This window comes from Tursiops truncatus, chromosome 2 (assembly GCF_011762595.2).
Source record: "Tursiops truncatus isolate mTurTru1 chromosome 2, mTurTru1.mat.Y, whole genome shotgun sequence".
Classification (NCBI taxonomy): Eukaryota; Metazoa; Chordata; class Mammalia; order Artiodactyla; family Delphinidae; genus Tursiops; species Tursiops truncatus.
The window spans coordinates 155,993,399-156,009,534 of record NC_047035.1 but is presented as its reverse complement, the minus strand read 5'-3'; the positions used below and the strand labels follow the sequence as shown (position 1 = coordinate 156,009,534).

Here is a 16,136-nt window from a genome sequence, read left to right as displayed (position 1 = left end):
CTCCAGACTATTTTACATGCAACATTCATAAACAAAGCTTTTCTCAATGACAAGCATTTTCAAGTTTGGGTTATCGCTTAAAATAGTCTGTCCATATATCATAAAACGTCTTTATTATAGAAAGATGCAAGAACCATGTTGATTATGCCAAGACCACTGAATCAGAAAAGCATAAAGTATCTTTAGCTCAATAATTCTTATTCTGGTAGCTTAACTATTTAAAGGATATCGCATTGCCATCATTCTCTACTCCCTCCCCTCCCAAAGAAAAGCTCATTGAATTATTTTAACATCTTAAAGAAAATTATGGTATGTGGGTAAATAATACAATTATCATCACCTAGACCGTAAGCTACATAAAAATGAGGTGGCGTCCGCCTGCTCACAGCTGGTGGACTCATGGCTTTCCTCAGGAAACATTTGTTAGGTGGGTGGGTGGCGGAGCATTTGAAGAGTGCAATGACTTATTTTTAAGTGAGAATATACGGTTTTGTAGTAATAGAAGACATAAAAAACATATGTCTTAAACCTTGGAATTTTTACAAGTGGAGTCTGTTGTTTTTTTTCAGGATGGTATTTAGTGGAGTCCATATTGTGGATCATTTTAAACACTGTTTACAAAATGCCCAAGTTATTGCATGTTCCTTTAAGTCCTCATTAATTTTCCCATGTTAGTTATTTAAAATGTAAAACCAAAAGTATCTAATATGATTTTCTTTTTTATTCTTTTTCCCTTTTTTTTGCATTTAAAGTAGGACCCTCTTAGAGTAGTAATTTGGAAATAGAGAATGCCGTCTCTTTGTATATGGTGGAAGGTACTTGAGAGAATAATAATAAGCTTTCTGGGGATAACTGGAGACCACAGTTGGTCATCAGTTAACTTTTAAACTTGGCAGACCGGCTTGAGGTTGTTAGGAACCATTTTACTGACATTCCAGAACTGTTTTAGTTGAGGTATGCTTAAGTGGAAGGAATGTAACGGTGAGACACTGAACTACTGACCTGCAGGATTGTTTTAGGGATAGAAATGAGAATATCAGCTTCTCATTCACGGTAAAGCAGGTAACTATCTTAACAAAATATAAGAATCATATGTTACACGATTGTATGATCCTTACTCATAAGGTTATAAAATTTTCCCATCTGCACATTGCATAAGACTGAGTTTTGGTATGCCTTAGTATGAATCTCTCTAAAACATGCTTCTCCTAAGCCACTAAAATTCTGTGTGTCTGTATGTATGTGCATGTGCTTGAGTGCACACATGAAAAGTAAGCAGTTATTCATGATATAGTTCTTATATTTGATACCATTTATTCATGCACGTATGTCAGTTATGAATTGATCTTTCCCTTTAGGTAAAGAGGATGAATTTCCAAAGAAACCTTTGGGACAACTTCCCCCTGAATCTCAATCAGCTGGCGTCAGTCACCTGAGCAACGGACAGAGAAGTGTGGGCAGGTCAAGTCCGCATCTGGACGGCAGGAGAGAGAGCGGCTCGTCACCTTACAAAGCCCACGAGCATTCCCCTCCCCATCAAAGTAGAACAGGTACCCCCGAGAGGGCGCGGCAGCTGCGGCGGAAGTCGGTGGACGAGGAGACTAAAAAGCTTAAAGATGAGGTGGATTTTCAAAGGAGACTTCCATCGGGTCCACAGGACAATTCCAGGCAGTATAACCACGCAACCGCTAACCAGAATAGCAACGCCACTTCACACATCAGGAAGGAGTTTGTGCCCAAATGGAATAAGCCGTCAGATATCTCAGCTATTGAGAAAACCGCCAAGTATGCCATTGAAGGCCGAAGTCGGGCTGCACACCCCACGCCGAGAGTCACCGTCCCCGGTTCCGCTGATCCGTGGGCCCCCAGCATCAGGCAGAAGGTGAAGGTTCTGGATGCGGACGAAGGGAAGCGTGGCTCCACAGCCTCGCAGTATGACAACGTACCCGGGGATGGAGCCAGCGCGGCCCTGGAGCAGGCGCTGGAGAGGGCACGCTCCCAGAGCCCCAGGGGCGCGGCCTACCCTCACAGCCCAAGGAGGCACGCTGAGCCCAGCTCCAGTCCATCCAGAGCCCCGAACACGTTTACATTTAAATTACAGCCTCCGAGTTATGCAAAATATCCATCCCAGTTAGACGGGGAGGATCGAGGGACAGCACACCCCCCATCTTACAGTGACCCCCCCACTTACCAGGGCAGTTCTCCAAAGCGCATCCCTGCTGCTAACAGCAGCTTTGTGTCTCCACCGTTTCCCCACGGGACACCAGTGAATCCTTCCCGGAGACCTTACGGTTCTACTCTTTCGACTGATGTTTCTCCAGAGAAACCTTACAGCCGCGCAACTCCTCTGGTCCAGCCGTCCAGTCGAATAGAAGTTCTCCCTGTTGATATTGGTGCTGCGGGATATTCGGGCAATTCAGGGTCACCAAAGAATGGGAAATTCCTCCTTCCTCCAGTGGAATGTTTGCCAGATAATAACGGAAAATGGTCGGAAGTTGGTTACGCATTGAGACCGGAGATGCACGGACAGTCGTGGACTTGTGATGCCAACCGTAGCCACTTAAGCAGTTTACCCAAATACCCCACCTTTCAACACGTCCCCTATCAGGACCACACCCTCCCTGCAGTATCAGTAGATAGTCCGGTGCGGTATCGAACTTCCCCAGCTCTGGAAGATGCCAGTTCATCTGGGTATCAGTATTCAGGGCCCTCACCTCCAGTATATCACTACAGGAATCGGGATGGACTCTCTATCCAGGAATCAGTATTGCTGTGAGAATTGATCTGTACTTGCTGCAGACGAGAGAATAGAAACCATATGAAACCTACATTGCTATGTTGATAATTGCCAAAGCAGTATTTTATACAGTGTGAACAACTCGCACAGTTCTCATGTATGTCGGTAATAAGAATATATGGAAGTGATTTCATCCCCACCTAGATGCTGCTTAAGATGAGCTTTTAACTTGCATCATCACTGAACCTGTTAAAAAGAATTTAACCTGGAAACATAGCAATAGTATTTAGGGATGCACGCACAGTTTCTCCAAAATCTGAATATTTGTACTCTGTTAGTCCATTCTATTTTGAGTAACGATACAAAGCACTGAAAAACTGTAGAATAGATATTTTAAGGCTATGTGTAGTGTACGTGTCTTTTAATAGATACTATATGCATCTACGCATACACGTTTGAACACAGAACTAAAGAAATGTTAAAAAAAAAAAAACAACTACTTTTCATCTAGATCCATGGAATAATTTATTCTACTTCTTTTCCCTACCTTGTCTTTTGGTCATGTTTTTTTTCCCCCCTTATATTTTTAACGCAGGTCCTAAACTGACTTGAGGGTTTGCCCTGGTTTAATTCAGCATCTCACGGAATGCTCAGCTTTCTCGTTCAATTGCTCATTCAGTTTTCAATCTGAAGATTAAAGACATTGGAGAGAAAGGCTAACCACTTAATGGTGCTTAAAATCGGGGCAGTTTAATTTTATGACCAAAGGTGCAGCACGCAATGTATCCGTGTTCACCAAGAGATCAGCTTTCGTGCGTCTGTGCCCTTTTTTCTGGTCTGACCCTCGCAAAGCTCAGAGCAGAGTGTTCCTTGCCAGATGCCCAGGAAGTACACACAGCCCTCCGGCGGATGCCAGCAGGAGAAGCTGCAAGTTACTGATCATCAAGCACTCACACGGGGCAGCAGAACAAATTCCTTTACATTCATTTGAAAGCAAGATTAACAATATGGTTACTTCTTACTTCTGCCCCTTAAATTACTGTGGAGTCTCCCCGCAAAGGGCCCCGGGGTGGCATTTACATGATCTTTTCCTGGCCCTCTTCTTTAAAGAATGTAGTCAGTGAATATTGCTGCTCGTAGGCCGTTAAATTATCGCTGTGTAAAATTGTAAAAAATGATCCTAATTATTACTAGGAACTTCAGATTTTGGTGGGTTTTTTGTTGTTTTTTTTTAAATAGCGTGACTTTCATACTTTCAAAAATCTTTTTTTTTTGTTGTTTGTTTCAGTGAAAAATTCAGGTTCATGGTAACAAATCAGCAATGTCTTTCAAAATCATCTGTTACACTACAATGACCAAAACACTGACCAAGTTTTGGGCACTCTAAGAAAGTATGCCTTTGGGTTTCACTGGAGAGCTTGTTTTCAACATTACTTTGATCCTATTTGAACAATAGGGAATAGAAAACCTAACATTGATGGTTCTTCTTGTTGCAAGTTGGGGCTTTAAGCTTTCAAGGTACAGAAGTATGTCTTTTAAAATGAGAGTAACATTTGTTTAGCTAGTGAATGTGACAATGTTTTTATGTATATAATGAGCCTAATATAATTTTAATCAACTTGGTAATGATGTTATTAAATGGCAAAACAAATGCAGTGTATTAGCAGCCAAACGCTGCACGGAAACTCCGATCCACCAGGCTCCTGGTTCAGATCATGTGGAAGCTTAGAAATAAATGTATATAAAATTGTAGCTGGGGATGTGAATTCCAATTTTAAACCATGATTCTGTGACTTGTAATAAACCAAGCTGTACAATTTAGTTTATGATAGCAGCATCAGAGCTGTTCCAAAATATATATATATATCAACAGTGGTAAATACTGTAGATTTATATATATATATATATATATATATATGCAAAAAATATATGCACACACACTATTTTCTTATGTCACCTATGACTTTTTTATCTGTATACTTCTTTTGATGTGATTGTTTTTAACATGCTAAATAAGTATTTTTGTTTTGTGTCTTTTATGTGCTTTTTTCAGATGGCATCTCTGATTTTTCTAAAGCTAGTTCCTTTCTAACTGAGCAGATACTGCGTAGCGTTTGCCTACATGACTTTATATGTATCACAGTTGTATATGTTTTACTAATTTCCAGTAGTTCTGTATTTAGAACCGCATCACCTGCCCTTTATTTGATTTAATCAGCCATTGTTAATAGTGATAAGGTATTATTTTCAGTCTTCCCCCGTTAGAAAATGTAGATCTGTTAGTTTTTCAAGTAGGAAAATATAACTCAGAGTCATTTTGCCACCGTACAATTTTACTCTTTCAAATTTATCTTTTAATAAAACATAAATAGTGAAATAAGGATAAAATATGAAATAACATTCATAAAGTAGGCGAAGTATATTTATAAAAAACATTTGGTGAGGATCTTCATGGTGCGGAGACTGATTTTGCTTTAACTACATGTACACGAGTAACTATTTTGCCACTATTAAGTCTTTTCTTCATAACAGTTTTGCCTAACACAGTAAGCACTTTGATATAGTTTTTATATTTTAATATTTAGTTGGAAAAGTTAAACTTAGACCCAGTGTCTCAAAGGGTTTTAAAACTTCGACTCTTTCAGGTGCTTATGTTGCTTACAGGATTTTTAAAATAGCTTTGAGAGCTGGGAGATAGCCATAGCTGTCAGATCAGACACCCTGGTATTGCAGGGGAGGAAAAAAAATTCTTCTTCCTTCTGCCCTCTAGGTTCTCCACCCAGGCCCTGTAGATTGGACTGACAAAGGACAGACCAACGGGAGAAAAGCAACTGGAAGGTCATTAACACGTGCGTCCTGCATTCACGTGGTATCCGGTTATCAGTCAGTCAAAGGGAGGGTTAGCTTGGGGTCTCTCCACCCAACCTAGTCAAGGCAGGGGTGAGGGTGGTAAGGGGGAGAAAGGGCACTTACGGAAAAGCAGGTGACTTTCTGGAAAATAAATGGGCCTTAAGAGAGCAGGTGGGAGACATGATCGTCTGTGACGGGGTCTGGTGGGGCGCCAGAAGAGGAGGTTATAGAGTTGCCCCAGGAGGGGATTTAGGAGAGTTGTGTTCTTTGGGGGTGCGGGGGGGTGGCGCTCTGCTTTTAGGCAGATAAGGGATATCAGAAACTCAAATGCCTTCAGCTCAAAAATCGTTTTTATTGCCCAGTGGCATATTTTAGGGTAACAGATCCCGATACCCTTCACTGTCAATGACAGAATGTTTCTCAAAAGAAGGAAGAGAGATTCAGGTAATGGGGCATTTCCGGAGAAGAAAAATGGTTGTTTACAGGATGTGATGTGATTGTTTGAACTTTTTTTCATTTTAAGAAGATTCTTATACAAAATTTATGTCATACTCAGTGTCACTTTAACATGGAGTTTTATATTTGTTGTCATTTCAGATCTCTCCCTCAGGGCTCGTTATACTATAAGCACAAAAATGACGCCTAGTCAATACTTTGCTAAGATCCGTTTTCTTTTCATTTTCATGATTAGAGAAAAGCATTCCATCTCCACAAATAGGGATTTATTCACAGAGGATCTACAGCTTAATCTTCTGGAAATACTATTCTCAGTTATCTTTATTTATTTATTTATTAGCATCTTTATTGGAGTATAATTGCTTTACAGTGGTGTGTTAGTTTCTGCTGTATAACAAAGTGAATCAGCTATACATATACATCCCCATATCCTCTCCCTCTTGCATCTCCCTCCCACCCTCCCTATCCCACCCCTCTAGGTGGTCACAAAGCACCAGCTGATCTCCCTGTGCTATGCGGCTGTTTCCCACCAGCTATCCATTTTACATTTGGTAGTGTATATAAGTCCATGCCACTCTCTCTCACTTCGTCCCTGCTCAGTTATCTTTTAGATTCACACCTTTGTTTTAGTATGCACTTGATTGTGGGTTAATTGAGACTATGGTTTTGGCAATCTGTTTCTTTGTTTTAATTGTCCTTTAATGGATTTTAAATTTCATTTCTTTTTTTTCTCTTTTTTTTTTTGCGGTATGCGGGCCTCTCACTGTTGTGGCCTCTCCCATTGCGGGGCACAGGCTCCGTGGCCATGGCTCACGGGCCTAGCCGCTCCGCGGCATGTGGAATCTTCCTGGACTGGGGCACGAACCCGTGTCCCCTGCATCGGCAGGCAGACTCTCAACCACTGCACCACCAGGGAAGCCCTAAATTTCATTTCTAATATTGATATTAACACTTACTGACCAGATGGTTTTAATAAGTCAGACTTTACTTTTATAATGACCTAAGGTATTGAGAATAGGAAGAAAGGGTTCCATTTAACATTTATGTATGAATTGTACTTTCAGAAGGATTTTCAGTTTCCATAAATCTAAGCATAATTGCCACCATTTTATCAATAAGAACCCTGAAAAATAGAGGAACAAATGTTAGATTTCATAGGACTGGATCTTGACCCCTGCTGCTAGTTAGAACTGGGGAAATTTTTTAAAAAAATTGATTGTGTATTACCACTGTGAGCTGTCTCAAAAATTCTTAACAGGTCAGTTTCAGAGATTAGAAACTGATTTCAGGTAAGTTAAGAAAATTTCCACTGGAAAGACTAACATTACCAGCCATCTCTGTAAATGCTTATGAACTACTAGCAGTTGTGGAAAGTAGCAGTGGCTTCAGCTGAAGGTGGCCTGACCCGGTACTTTCTCTCATTACGTCTTACAGTAGTTCTTCCAAATAGGTAGAGCCTTACGAGGATTTCCATTTTCCTGGACAACCTCTGTCACTTTCCGTAAGTGACAGGCTAAAAAGAGGCTTAAGCTGTCAGGAAGCCCAAGTGCGTTTTCCCCATGTGAGAAGCTGAGAAGATGCTGCATATCCTGGTCGTCCACTTGACTGCTCAGCATTTTATTGAGCACCTACAGTGTACTAGTTGCCTTGGGGTTGTGCTAGGTTCACACGTCAAGATAAGAGGCACATTTTGTAATCTGTGTCTCAATTCAGTGTTGGGGGCGGGACGTGCACAGGTGACTATTATGGGCACAGAAGGGCCCAACTCAAGAGGGTGAGGGAGGGCCTGTGTGGAGGGTTCTCAGAGTAGATGGACTAAAGGGAGGGGAAGGGGGCGTTTGTACAGAGGGGATGGAACGAGCAACTGCATGGTGCGTGTGGGGAAGTTTCTCGCTTTGGTGTGCGTGTGGGATGGGGTGGGAGGGTCTGCAGAGACCGGGTCCTGGAGGGCCTTTTGTGGCCTGTGGAGGCGGATGCAGGGGTGCAGGCCTGGGGGAAGTTAGGACAATTGCAGCAGGTGTTCTGTCTACAAGGTAGGTGGTCCAGAGCTCAATGCCAGGGAAGAAGTTACGAAGAAAAGGTGATGAACTTGAGAACTATTTACTAAGTAAAATTGGCAAAACTTGATAATTGGTTGAGTGTAACCACAATAATTAAGAAAAGTAGCTAACATTACTGAATGCCTGCTGTGCATCTGGCACTGTGCTAAGCATTTTACCTGTATTAACTCACTTAATTCTCAGAATAACTCTCTGAAGTGTGTACGACCCTAATTCCCAGTTTACAGATGAGAAAACTAAGGCACGAAGAGTTGAAGTAACTTACCCCAGGTGACACGGTAGGTAAGAGACCCCGGACTTGAATCTGAATCTAGGGCCTGTGCTTCCCTCCCCCTCACCGACAGTTTTAAGGAGGTATAACTTACCTACCATAAAATTCACCCATTTTAGTGTACACGTCAGTGATTTTTTGGTAAATTTACAGACTTGTGCAACCATCACAACAGACCAATTTTAGAACCTTTCCATCACCTCAAAAAGATCTCTTGTCCCCATTTGCAATATCCATTCCCACCCCCAGCCTCAGGCAACCACTAATCCACCTTATATCTCTTTGATTTCCCATTTCTGGACATTTCGTATAAATGGAATCAGATAATATGTGGGATTTTTGCATCTGGCTTCTTTTGTACTTAGGCTAATGTTTTTGAGGTTCGTCCATGTATTAGTAACCACTTTTTTATTGCTGAACAGTATTTTGTTGTATGGCTATATCACATTTTGTTTATCCAGTCACCAGTTGATAGACATTTGGATTGTTTTCACATGGTGCTGTGACCATTTGTGTACAGGTATTTGTGTGGCCTTGTTTTCACTTCCCTTGCATATGTATTTAGCAGTGCTATTGCTGGTGTTTATGATAAGCTTGTGTTTAACTTTTTAAGAAACTCCCACACTCTTCCAAAGTGTCTGTACCATTTACGTTCCCACCAGCAATGTCTGAGGGTTCTGATTTCTCCACATCCTCACCAATACTTGTTGTTTTATATTTTTTGGTTATAGCCGTTCTAGTGAGTGTGAAGTGATATCTCATTGTGGCTTTGATTTGCATTTCTCGAATGGCTAAATGATGTTGAGCGTCTTTTCATCTTTTTATGAATCATTCATGTATATTCTTTGGTGAAATGTCTATTCAGATCTTTTGCTCACTTGTTTAATTGGGTTTTATTTTTGAAAAGTAAGTGTTCTTAAAATACTCTGGATACAAGTCCTTTATAAGACATATTTGCAAATATTTTCTCCCAGTCTGTGACATGTCTTTTCGGTTTCTTAATGGTGTCTTTTGAAGTGTGAGTGTTTCTAATTTTAATGAAGTTCAGTTACTGGTTTTTTCTTTATGGATCATGCTTTTAGTATTGTATCTCTCTGCCTAACCCAGGGTCACAAATGATTTTCTCCTATGTTTGATTTCAGAAGTGTTATAGTTTTAGCTCTTACACTTAGGTCTGTGAGCTGTGTTGAATTATTACCGTGTAAGGTGTGAGGTAAGGATCTAAGTTTACGTGGGTATTCAGTGGTCTCAGCACCATGTGTTTAAAAGCCTGCTTTCCCCAACTGAATTGCCTTGGCACCTCTAACAGAAATCAGTTGACCATATATATAAGTATTTATTTTAAGTTTTGAAATCAGGAAGTGTACATCCTCCAACTTTGTTCTTTTTCAAGTTGTTTTGGCTATTTGGGGTCCTTTGCATTTCTATATAAATTTTAGGATCAACTCGTTAGTTTCTTCAAAAACCAAACCAGACCAAAACAGCAACCTGTTGAATCTATAGATCAACTTGGGAATCTTAAAATGTTGGGTCTTTTGATCCATAAACATAGACTATTTATTTTGATCTTTAATTTTGATTTTTATTTTTTATTTTTTATTTTTTTGCGGTACGCGGGCCTCTCACTGTTGTGGCCTCTCCCGTTGTGGAGCACAGGCTCCGGACGTGCAGGCTCAGCGGCCATGGCTCACGGGCCCAGCCGCTCCACGGCATGTGGGATCTTCCCAGATCGGGGCACGAACCCGTGTCCCCTGCATCGGCAGGTGGACTCTCAACCACTGCACCACCAGGGAAACCCTTTAATTTTGACTTTTAATTTATTTTTCATTTGGTTTTTAATTTATTTTTCATTCATTTTGATCTTTAATTTCAGCAAGGTTTTGTAGCTTTAGCCTTAACACTTATTTTGTTAAAGGTATTCCTAAGTGTTTTATTTTCCTTGCTCTTGTGAATAGAATTGTGTTCTTGAGAGCCTGTGTGCTTACACATCATTCTGTACTGTTGAGGGGAGAGGAGGCTCAAGGTTGATTTCTTCAGTTCCCAGGTTGGGCGGTGGTGTGGATAGTGGGGTCACAATCTGATGAAAAGAATTCAGGAGACGGAGCAGGTGGAGGCTTGGTGAGGAAACGTGTAGAATCTGAGGAATAGGGGACGGACAGATTGTGCTGTCTGATGGGCAGCCGGGAATTCCAGGGAGATTTGGACTTGCTGGCATGTAAGGATCAAGTCATAGGAGAGCACCTGCCTCGGGAAAAGATGAGCTGAGGACGGGAGAGCCTGGGGGGTCACTGACAGTTAAGAGGTGCCCCAGGGAAGAAGGTGTGAAGCACTCAGAGAGGCAGTCCTGGACTGGTTCCGCAGTACCCACGTGCCTGGTGATTGAAGACGGAGCTTCGGAGTCAGACTGACTCGAGTTTGAAGTCGACATCCACGGAGGCCACTGTTGCTGATTCTGGGAAATCGTGAAGTAGCAGGACGACAGCATCCGTGTCCTCGGGGACCTGATGTGATCCATTTCCTCCTCTTGTGGCATGGAGATTGTAGCGCTTATTTCATGGAGTTGTGAGGATTAAATGAGTTGACTTGTGCAAAGTATCCAGCGTAGCGTCATCACGCGGTAGTAACGTGGAATGTTACCTGTTGTCACACGGCCCCACGGAGCTGGGCCTTAGAGACCAGGAGGGTGTGGACCCTGACTTCATGGAGCTGAGAGTCTCGTGAGCAGCGCAGAGGCACACACGACACGACACGACACGTGGGGGGAGGGACGGCACAGGGCGATGGGAGAGGAGGGACCCTGGCTAGGGGGGCAGGGGTCCCAGGAAGGAGGAAATGGTCGGCGGCCTCAGTGCAGCAGAAAGGCCCATTGCCTTGACTGAAGAAACAATTGGGGTTTGACAGTTTGGGGGTCGGTGCCGTCATCTGCTGTCTCTCCTAGAGCCACGGCCAGGTTGGCACCCATGGGCGGCGATGCCGGTCTCTCCAGAGAAGGGTGGGTGGAGGGAGGGGCTGGGAGGGGTGGATTTACATGGGGAAATAATGCCAGTTAGAGGGTAGTTCTGACCATTCAACCACTCAGGGACCTCTACCAGCCAGCCTGTGGTTTTATTCCAGTTTGTTACGTTCTGTATTCATGGGGATTAAAGCACCAATGATTGACCTTTCTGTAGTTCAGACTCTCCACTTTAATTTGGAGGAAAATCAGCATAATCTGAAGATAAAGCAGGCTGCGTCAGGAAAGCTCTCATATCCTGCCAGGGACATCCTTGACTCTGGAGAGCAGTTCTCTGAGTTTTGCTGCCATGTGCAGCGCACTAAGGAGGTGTGATCTAGAAGTCGCCGTGCGCGGATGGTGGAGAGGCTCACTGCTCTGAAAGCTAAGCACAAATCAGCGATGAACCGTGGCTCCCAGAAAGCCCAGGCTTGAATGCGGCTGTCAGCTCTGCCAAGATCCCTGGTGTGGCTCCAGGCAGGTCACTGGGCCTCCCCAGGCCTGGGTTCTCTGATCTGCAAACTCTGGGGGTCGGAAGGAGAGTTTGAAAAGGGCTCTGCCTCAGACGCTAAGGGGAGGGTGCCCCGACCCCAGGTGTCTTTGTCTGCTTTGTGCAGGTACCATGTCGGGTGCTAGGAAAACAGTGGTGAGCAAAGACCAGATGGTCCCTGGCATTACGGAGTGGACGGTCGTGTGGGGAAGGCTGGCATTCTTTGTTACCAGCATAAATGAAGACCCACATCTGTGGCAGGGACCAGGAGGGAGGAGGACCCAGTGCGCTCGGGCCCCTGTGATAACGACAAGCACGAAGGTGATGCTTGTGAGAAATGATGCGGCTTGAATTGTACGGGCAGCGAAGTCGGTGTGGTAATGGGCCAAGGAAACCGGCTCATGGCCGTGGGAGATGAGGGGCCCTCGCAGGACAGCCTGGGAGCAGAGGACGCAGAGTAGCAAATATGGCACAGACAGTGCAAGTTGCTAACGTGAAGGCAGTCGTACATTATCAACCGTGTCTGTACCCACGAATAATACATTTGCAGGACCACCTTTGGAAAGGCGGATGACGACGGCCCTGGCCGTCTGCAGTTTGCTGGAGTAGACTGGAGGCCCTCACACCTGCGCTGCAGCCTGAGCTTGCCACTTGTCAGCAGGTGAGCTTGGGCAAGTCACGTTCCCTTTCTGGGCTTCACTTTCTCAGCTCTAAAACGTGAGTGTTCGAGCTAGACAGGGTGGTGGAGATGACCTCGGACAGCGGGTCTCAACCAGCGCTGTGAACGAGAGTCACTCGAGAAGCTGCCAGAAATACTGATGCTCAGTCCCCTCCGAGACGAATAAGTCAGAATCTCCCTGGCTGGGGCCTAGGAATTAGGATTTTTTTAAAAAATTAAACACACAGTCCAATATTTCATGATTCTATAACCTGAGCCTCAGAACTGAACCATGTGATGCAATTGTATAGGAATAAACTGCAAGAAGCCAGAGCCTTGGGCTTGAACTCTTGGTTGAGAAGCCATGAATGACCTGCCTCTCGTAACAAGCAAAGTGTTTGGACCATGAAGAAAGGAGACGTCCTTCCCTTTCCACCTCTACGTCTTTATTGTTCTAGCTCCCACATCATTCTTCTGTTACTATCCGGAGACACCTTAAAATCATGTGAGGGCATGTCTATCTAGAGGGTTTGAATGGTGTGTGGAAAGAACTCAGGCTTGCAGCAAACTTGGAGATGAGTCTTAGCTTTTCCACTAACCCTGCTGGACCTCAGCCTCTTGAGTAAAATAGAGAAAATGAGACCTTCCCTGCAGGGTCGCTCTGAAGATGTACTGAGGTAATGTACGTGTAATACAGTGCCTGGGACAGAGATGCTCCATAAATGTTAAATGATGAATAGAAATGTTTGTATAGGGAAAGGGCTAATATCATTTATATTTAAAGGGCTTGTTTTTCGCCTTGAGACTTACAAAGTACCCCCAAGTGGAATATGGGCAAAGCATAGTAAAAGAAAATGTACAGATAAGTACAAAGCGATTAAACATATCCTCCATCTCCACTAACTAGAGGAACTGAAATTGAAGCAATGATTGACAAACAGTTGGCCAAAAGGATGTCTGTGCCCTGCTGGTGGGAGGAAAATGCATCCCAAATGTGCCACTTCCCATGCTGTGTTATCCATACAGCAACACCACTTCCAAGAGCAGAAATGCATGTGGATGTAAAGGGATGTTTGTTTCACCATTGTTTGTAATAAAGAAGAACTGGAGATAGCCTGAATGTCCATCAACAGAGGATAGGTTAAATTAGAGTGTAACCATATAAAAGGACGCTAACACTGTTCACCCTTTAAAAATACGGAGATGGCCTGATATGTACTGACATGGGAAGATGTCTGATTTATTGCTCAGTGAACAAAGCTACAAACAGTATTCACGTAGCCCTTGGTTGACTTTCCAGCTTCTGCCTCCCCATCAGGCCAGCCTTGAAGCAGACAGCATTGTGGTGTTGAAGGTCATGCATCGGGTGGGGTCGGGGGTCACTCACCATAGGTTTGGGAGGGCCAGGGAAGTTCTATGTACACAAGCTTCGAAGCCTTAAGGACAGACAGACTCTGAAGAAGGTTTTAGAACTGATGGGCAGGCACCTGGGACGTAAGAATGAGCCACGTTGAAGTAAGACAGGGTGATGAAGAGGGATAAAGACCCCTAAAGATGGGGGCATGTCCCAGGTCGGTAGGGATAAGAGGTGAGAGGGAGGCCGGGCAGATACCTCCCGCTTGGGTCACCGTTTAAAGGCTTTAGCCAAGAATGAGACTGACAGGGCTTGCAATGGAACTCAGCAAGTGTCCATCCTCCATGGAGAGGCCCTCAAACTGCCAAGCCCTCCCCTTAAACAGTCCTGCTCCTTCCCTTCCTGTTCTTTCAGCTGGGGAGTTGGCGGAAGAAGAAGGGGCAGGAAATCAAAGAGGTCCCTGGAGCAGCCCTGAAAAGCAGCAGGTGCTCACAGGCCAGGAGCCCCGAGCCCAGAGCACTACTGGAAGCCACACCCTGATTGTCTGAGGCTGGTGTGGCCTGGGGTGAAAGGGCACTTGTTTATTTTCACATCGAAGCTAAAGGCCAAGTGATGCCCAGTGAGTGACAGTTTGAAAAGCAATAATAGTTTTTTTGAAAGGCAGGTAACTCAGAAATATGAAGGCCTTGAAACAAGGGGGAGTCCAATCCCTGCTAGTCTCTTCCGGCTGAGTAAGTCGATGTTGGATTTGCTTCTGTTTCAAAGCCTGTGTGGGAAACTGTCTTCTCTTCCCCGCTGGCCCCATCAGAAACAATGGTGGGTGTTTATTGATTCCAGAAAGAGGTGAGGAGGTTTTAAACCTGGACTTGGCCCATCTTTTTAAAATCACTGGATGTTCCATTCGCCTGGGGTAGCCTATCTTTTGGAGTTCATGGATCAGGAAAATATTCTACAAAGTTTGAGGTACATAGAATTGTCCATTTTTATTTTATCAAATGTGTTTATTAAAAGGAAAATATCTTAAACATTTTAAAAAATATTTGTTTTGGTTGTGCTGGGTCTTAGTTGTGGCAGGTGGGTTCCTTAGTTGTGGCATGCGAGCTCTTAGTTGCGGCATGCATGTGGGATCTAGTTCCTGTGTTGGGAGCAAGAAGTCTCATCACTGCGCCACCAGGGAAGTCCCAAAAGGAAAATATTTTAAAGAATATTGTTACACAGGTGAAAAAGAAGAAAGTAAGAGCATAAATCAGAAAAATGGACAGTCCATTAAACTGAATGTAGTTAGCCTTTTTAAAAATCCACTATATTGACCTTTATTTTCTTTCTTTTTTTAAACACCCACATTGTCATGGCAGACTGGTGGAAACTCGATAAGTGGCTCGGCCGTGGTGCACACATCAGCATTTAAAGGCCACTGACTTCGTGTTTGAGTACCAGATGATAAAATTAGATTGCGTGGTTTGTAGAAAATTAAGTTCTTTAGCTAAACCAGATGCTAAGCTTCTGCCCAGAATCAGTATACTGTTAGAAGTCTGGAAACTAATAAACATACCGTAACTATTAATTTATGGATGGGTTGTTGGCAGATAACTTCAGAGAAGGAATCCAGGCTTGAAACAGCTCTTGTAACACCAGATGGAGTGTGTGAGTTTAATCGAGTCCCGAGAAGGGATATCTGTACAGTGCCTAAAAAAACAAAAACAAAAACAAAAAAAACACTGGGATCTGAGTTAGGCCTGAGATAAGCTGAGAGAAGCAGGGAAAACTAGAACCTAATTGAAACTGATACAAGAAATTAAGAGCCATGCAAAGAAAACCAGATGTTCTTTTATGATGAAGTGCGTTGGAGGGAAGCAGGGACAACTTAACCCACCCAGAATCCAGTCACCTGGCAGCTTCACCCGAGGACAGGAGGCCCGAAGGAACCGGGCTGACTAACCAACTAATGTCCTACATGTAGAGTGGTAGAGCTGGAGCGCTGTGCTCTTGGGGAAACTCTCTGGATGACAGACCACACCCATTGGACTCAGGCCAGGCAATTCCTGAAGCTCCCTGCATCGTGTGATGAACAGTTTCCAGATGGAGAGACAAGCCCAGAGTTGTCCGGGGACAACTTGCCCAAGGTCTCACGACTGGGCAGGAACCAGACCTCACCTGTCCCTGCTGCTGATCCACCCCAAAGCAGATTGAAGACACAAATCCAGAGGAGGAAGGTGGGCACTGCGGTGACCCCTGCCGTCAGCCGGACAGCCCTCACTCAGCCGGAGA

General features: G+C 43.9%; 1 protein-coding gene across 12 annotated transcripts in view; it reads left to right on the top strand.

The window, feature by feature from the left end:
- USP6NL (USP6 N-terminal like) overlaps positions 1 to 4,758 on the top strand; it is a 187,142-nt gene extending 182,384 nt beyond the window's left edge. For all 12 annotated transcript variants that reach the window (XM_019933241.3, XM_019933245.3, XM_073801538.1 and 9 more), the window contains one exon: positions 1,359 to 4,758. In XM_019933241.3, the coding sequence (XP_019788800.1) occupies positions 1,359 to 2,776 (1,418 nt within the window). In that variant the 3' untranslated portion in view covers positions 2,777 to 4,758. The remainder of the gene's footprint in view (positions 1 to 1,358) is intronic.
- The last annotated feature ends 11,378 nt before the right edge of the window (positions 4,759 to 16,136 follow it).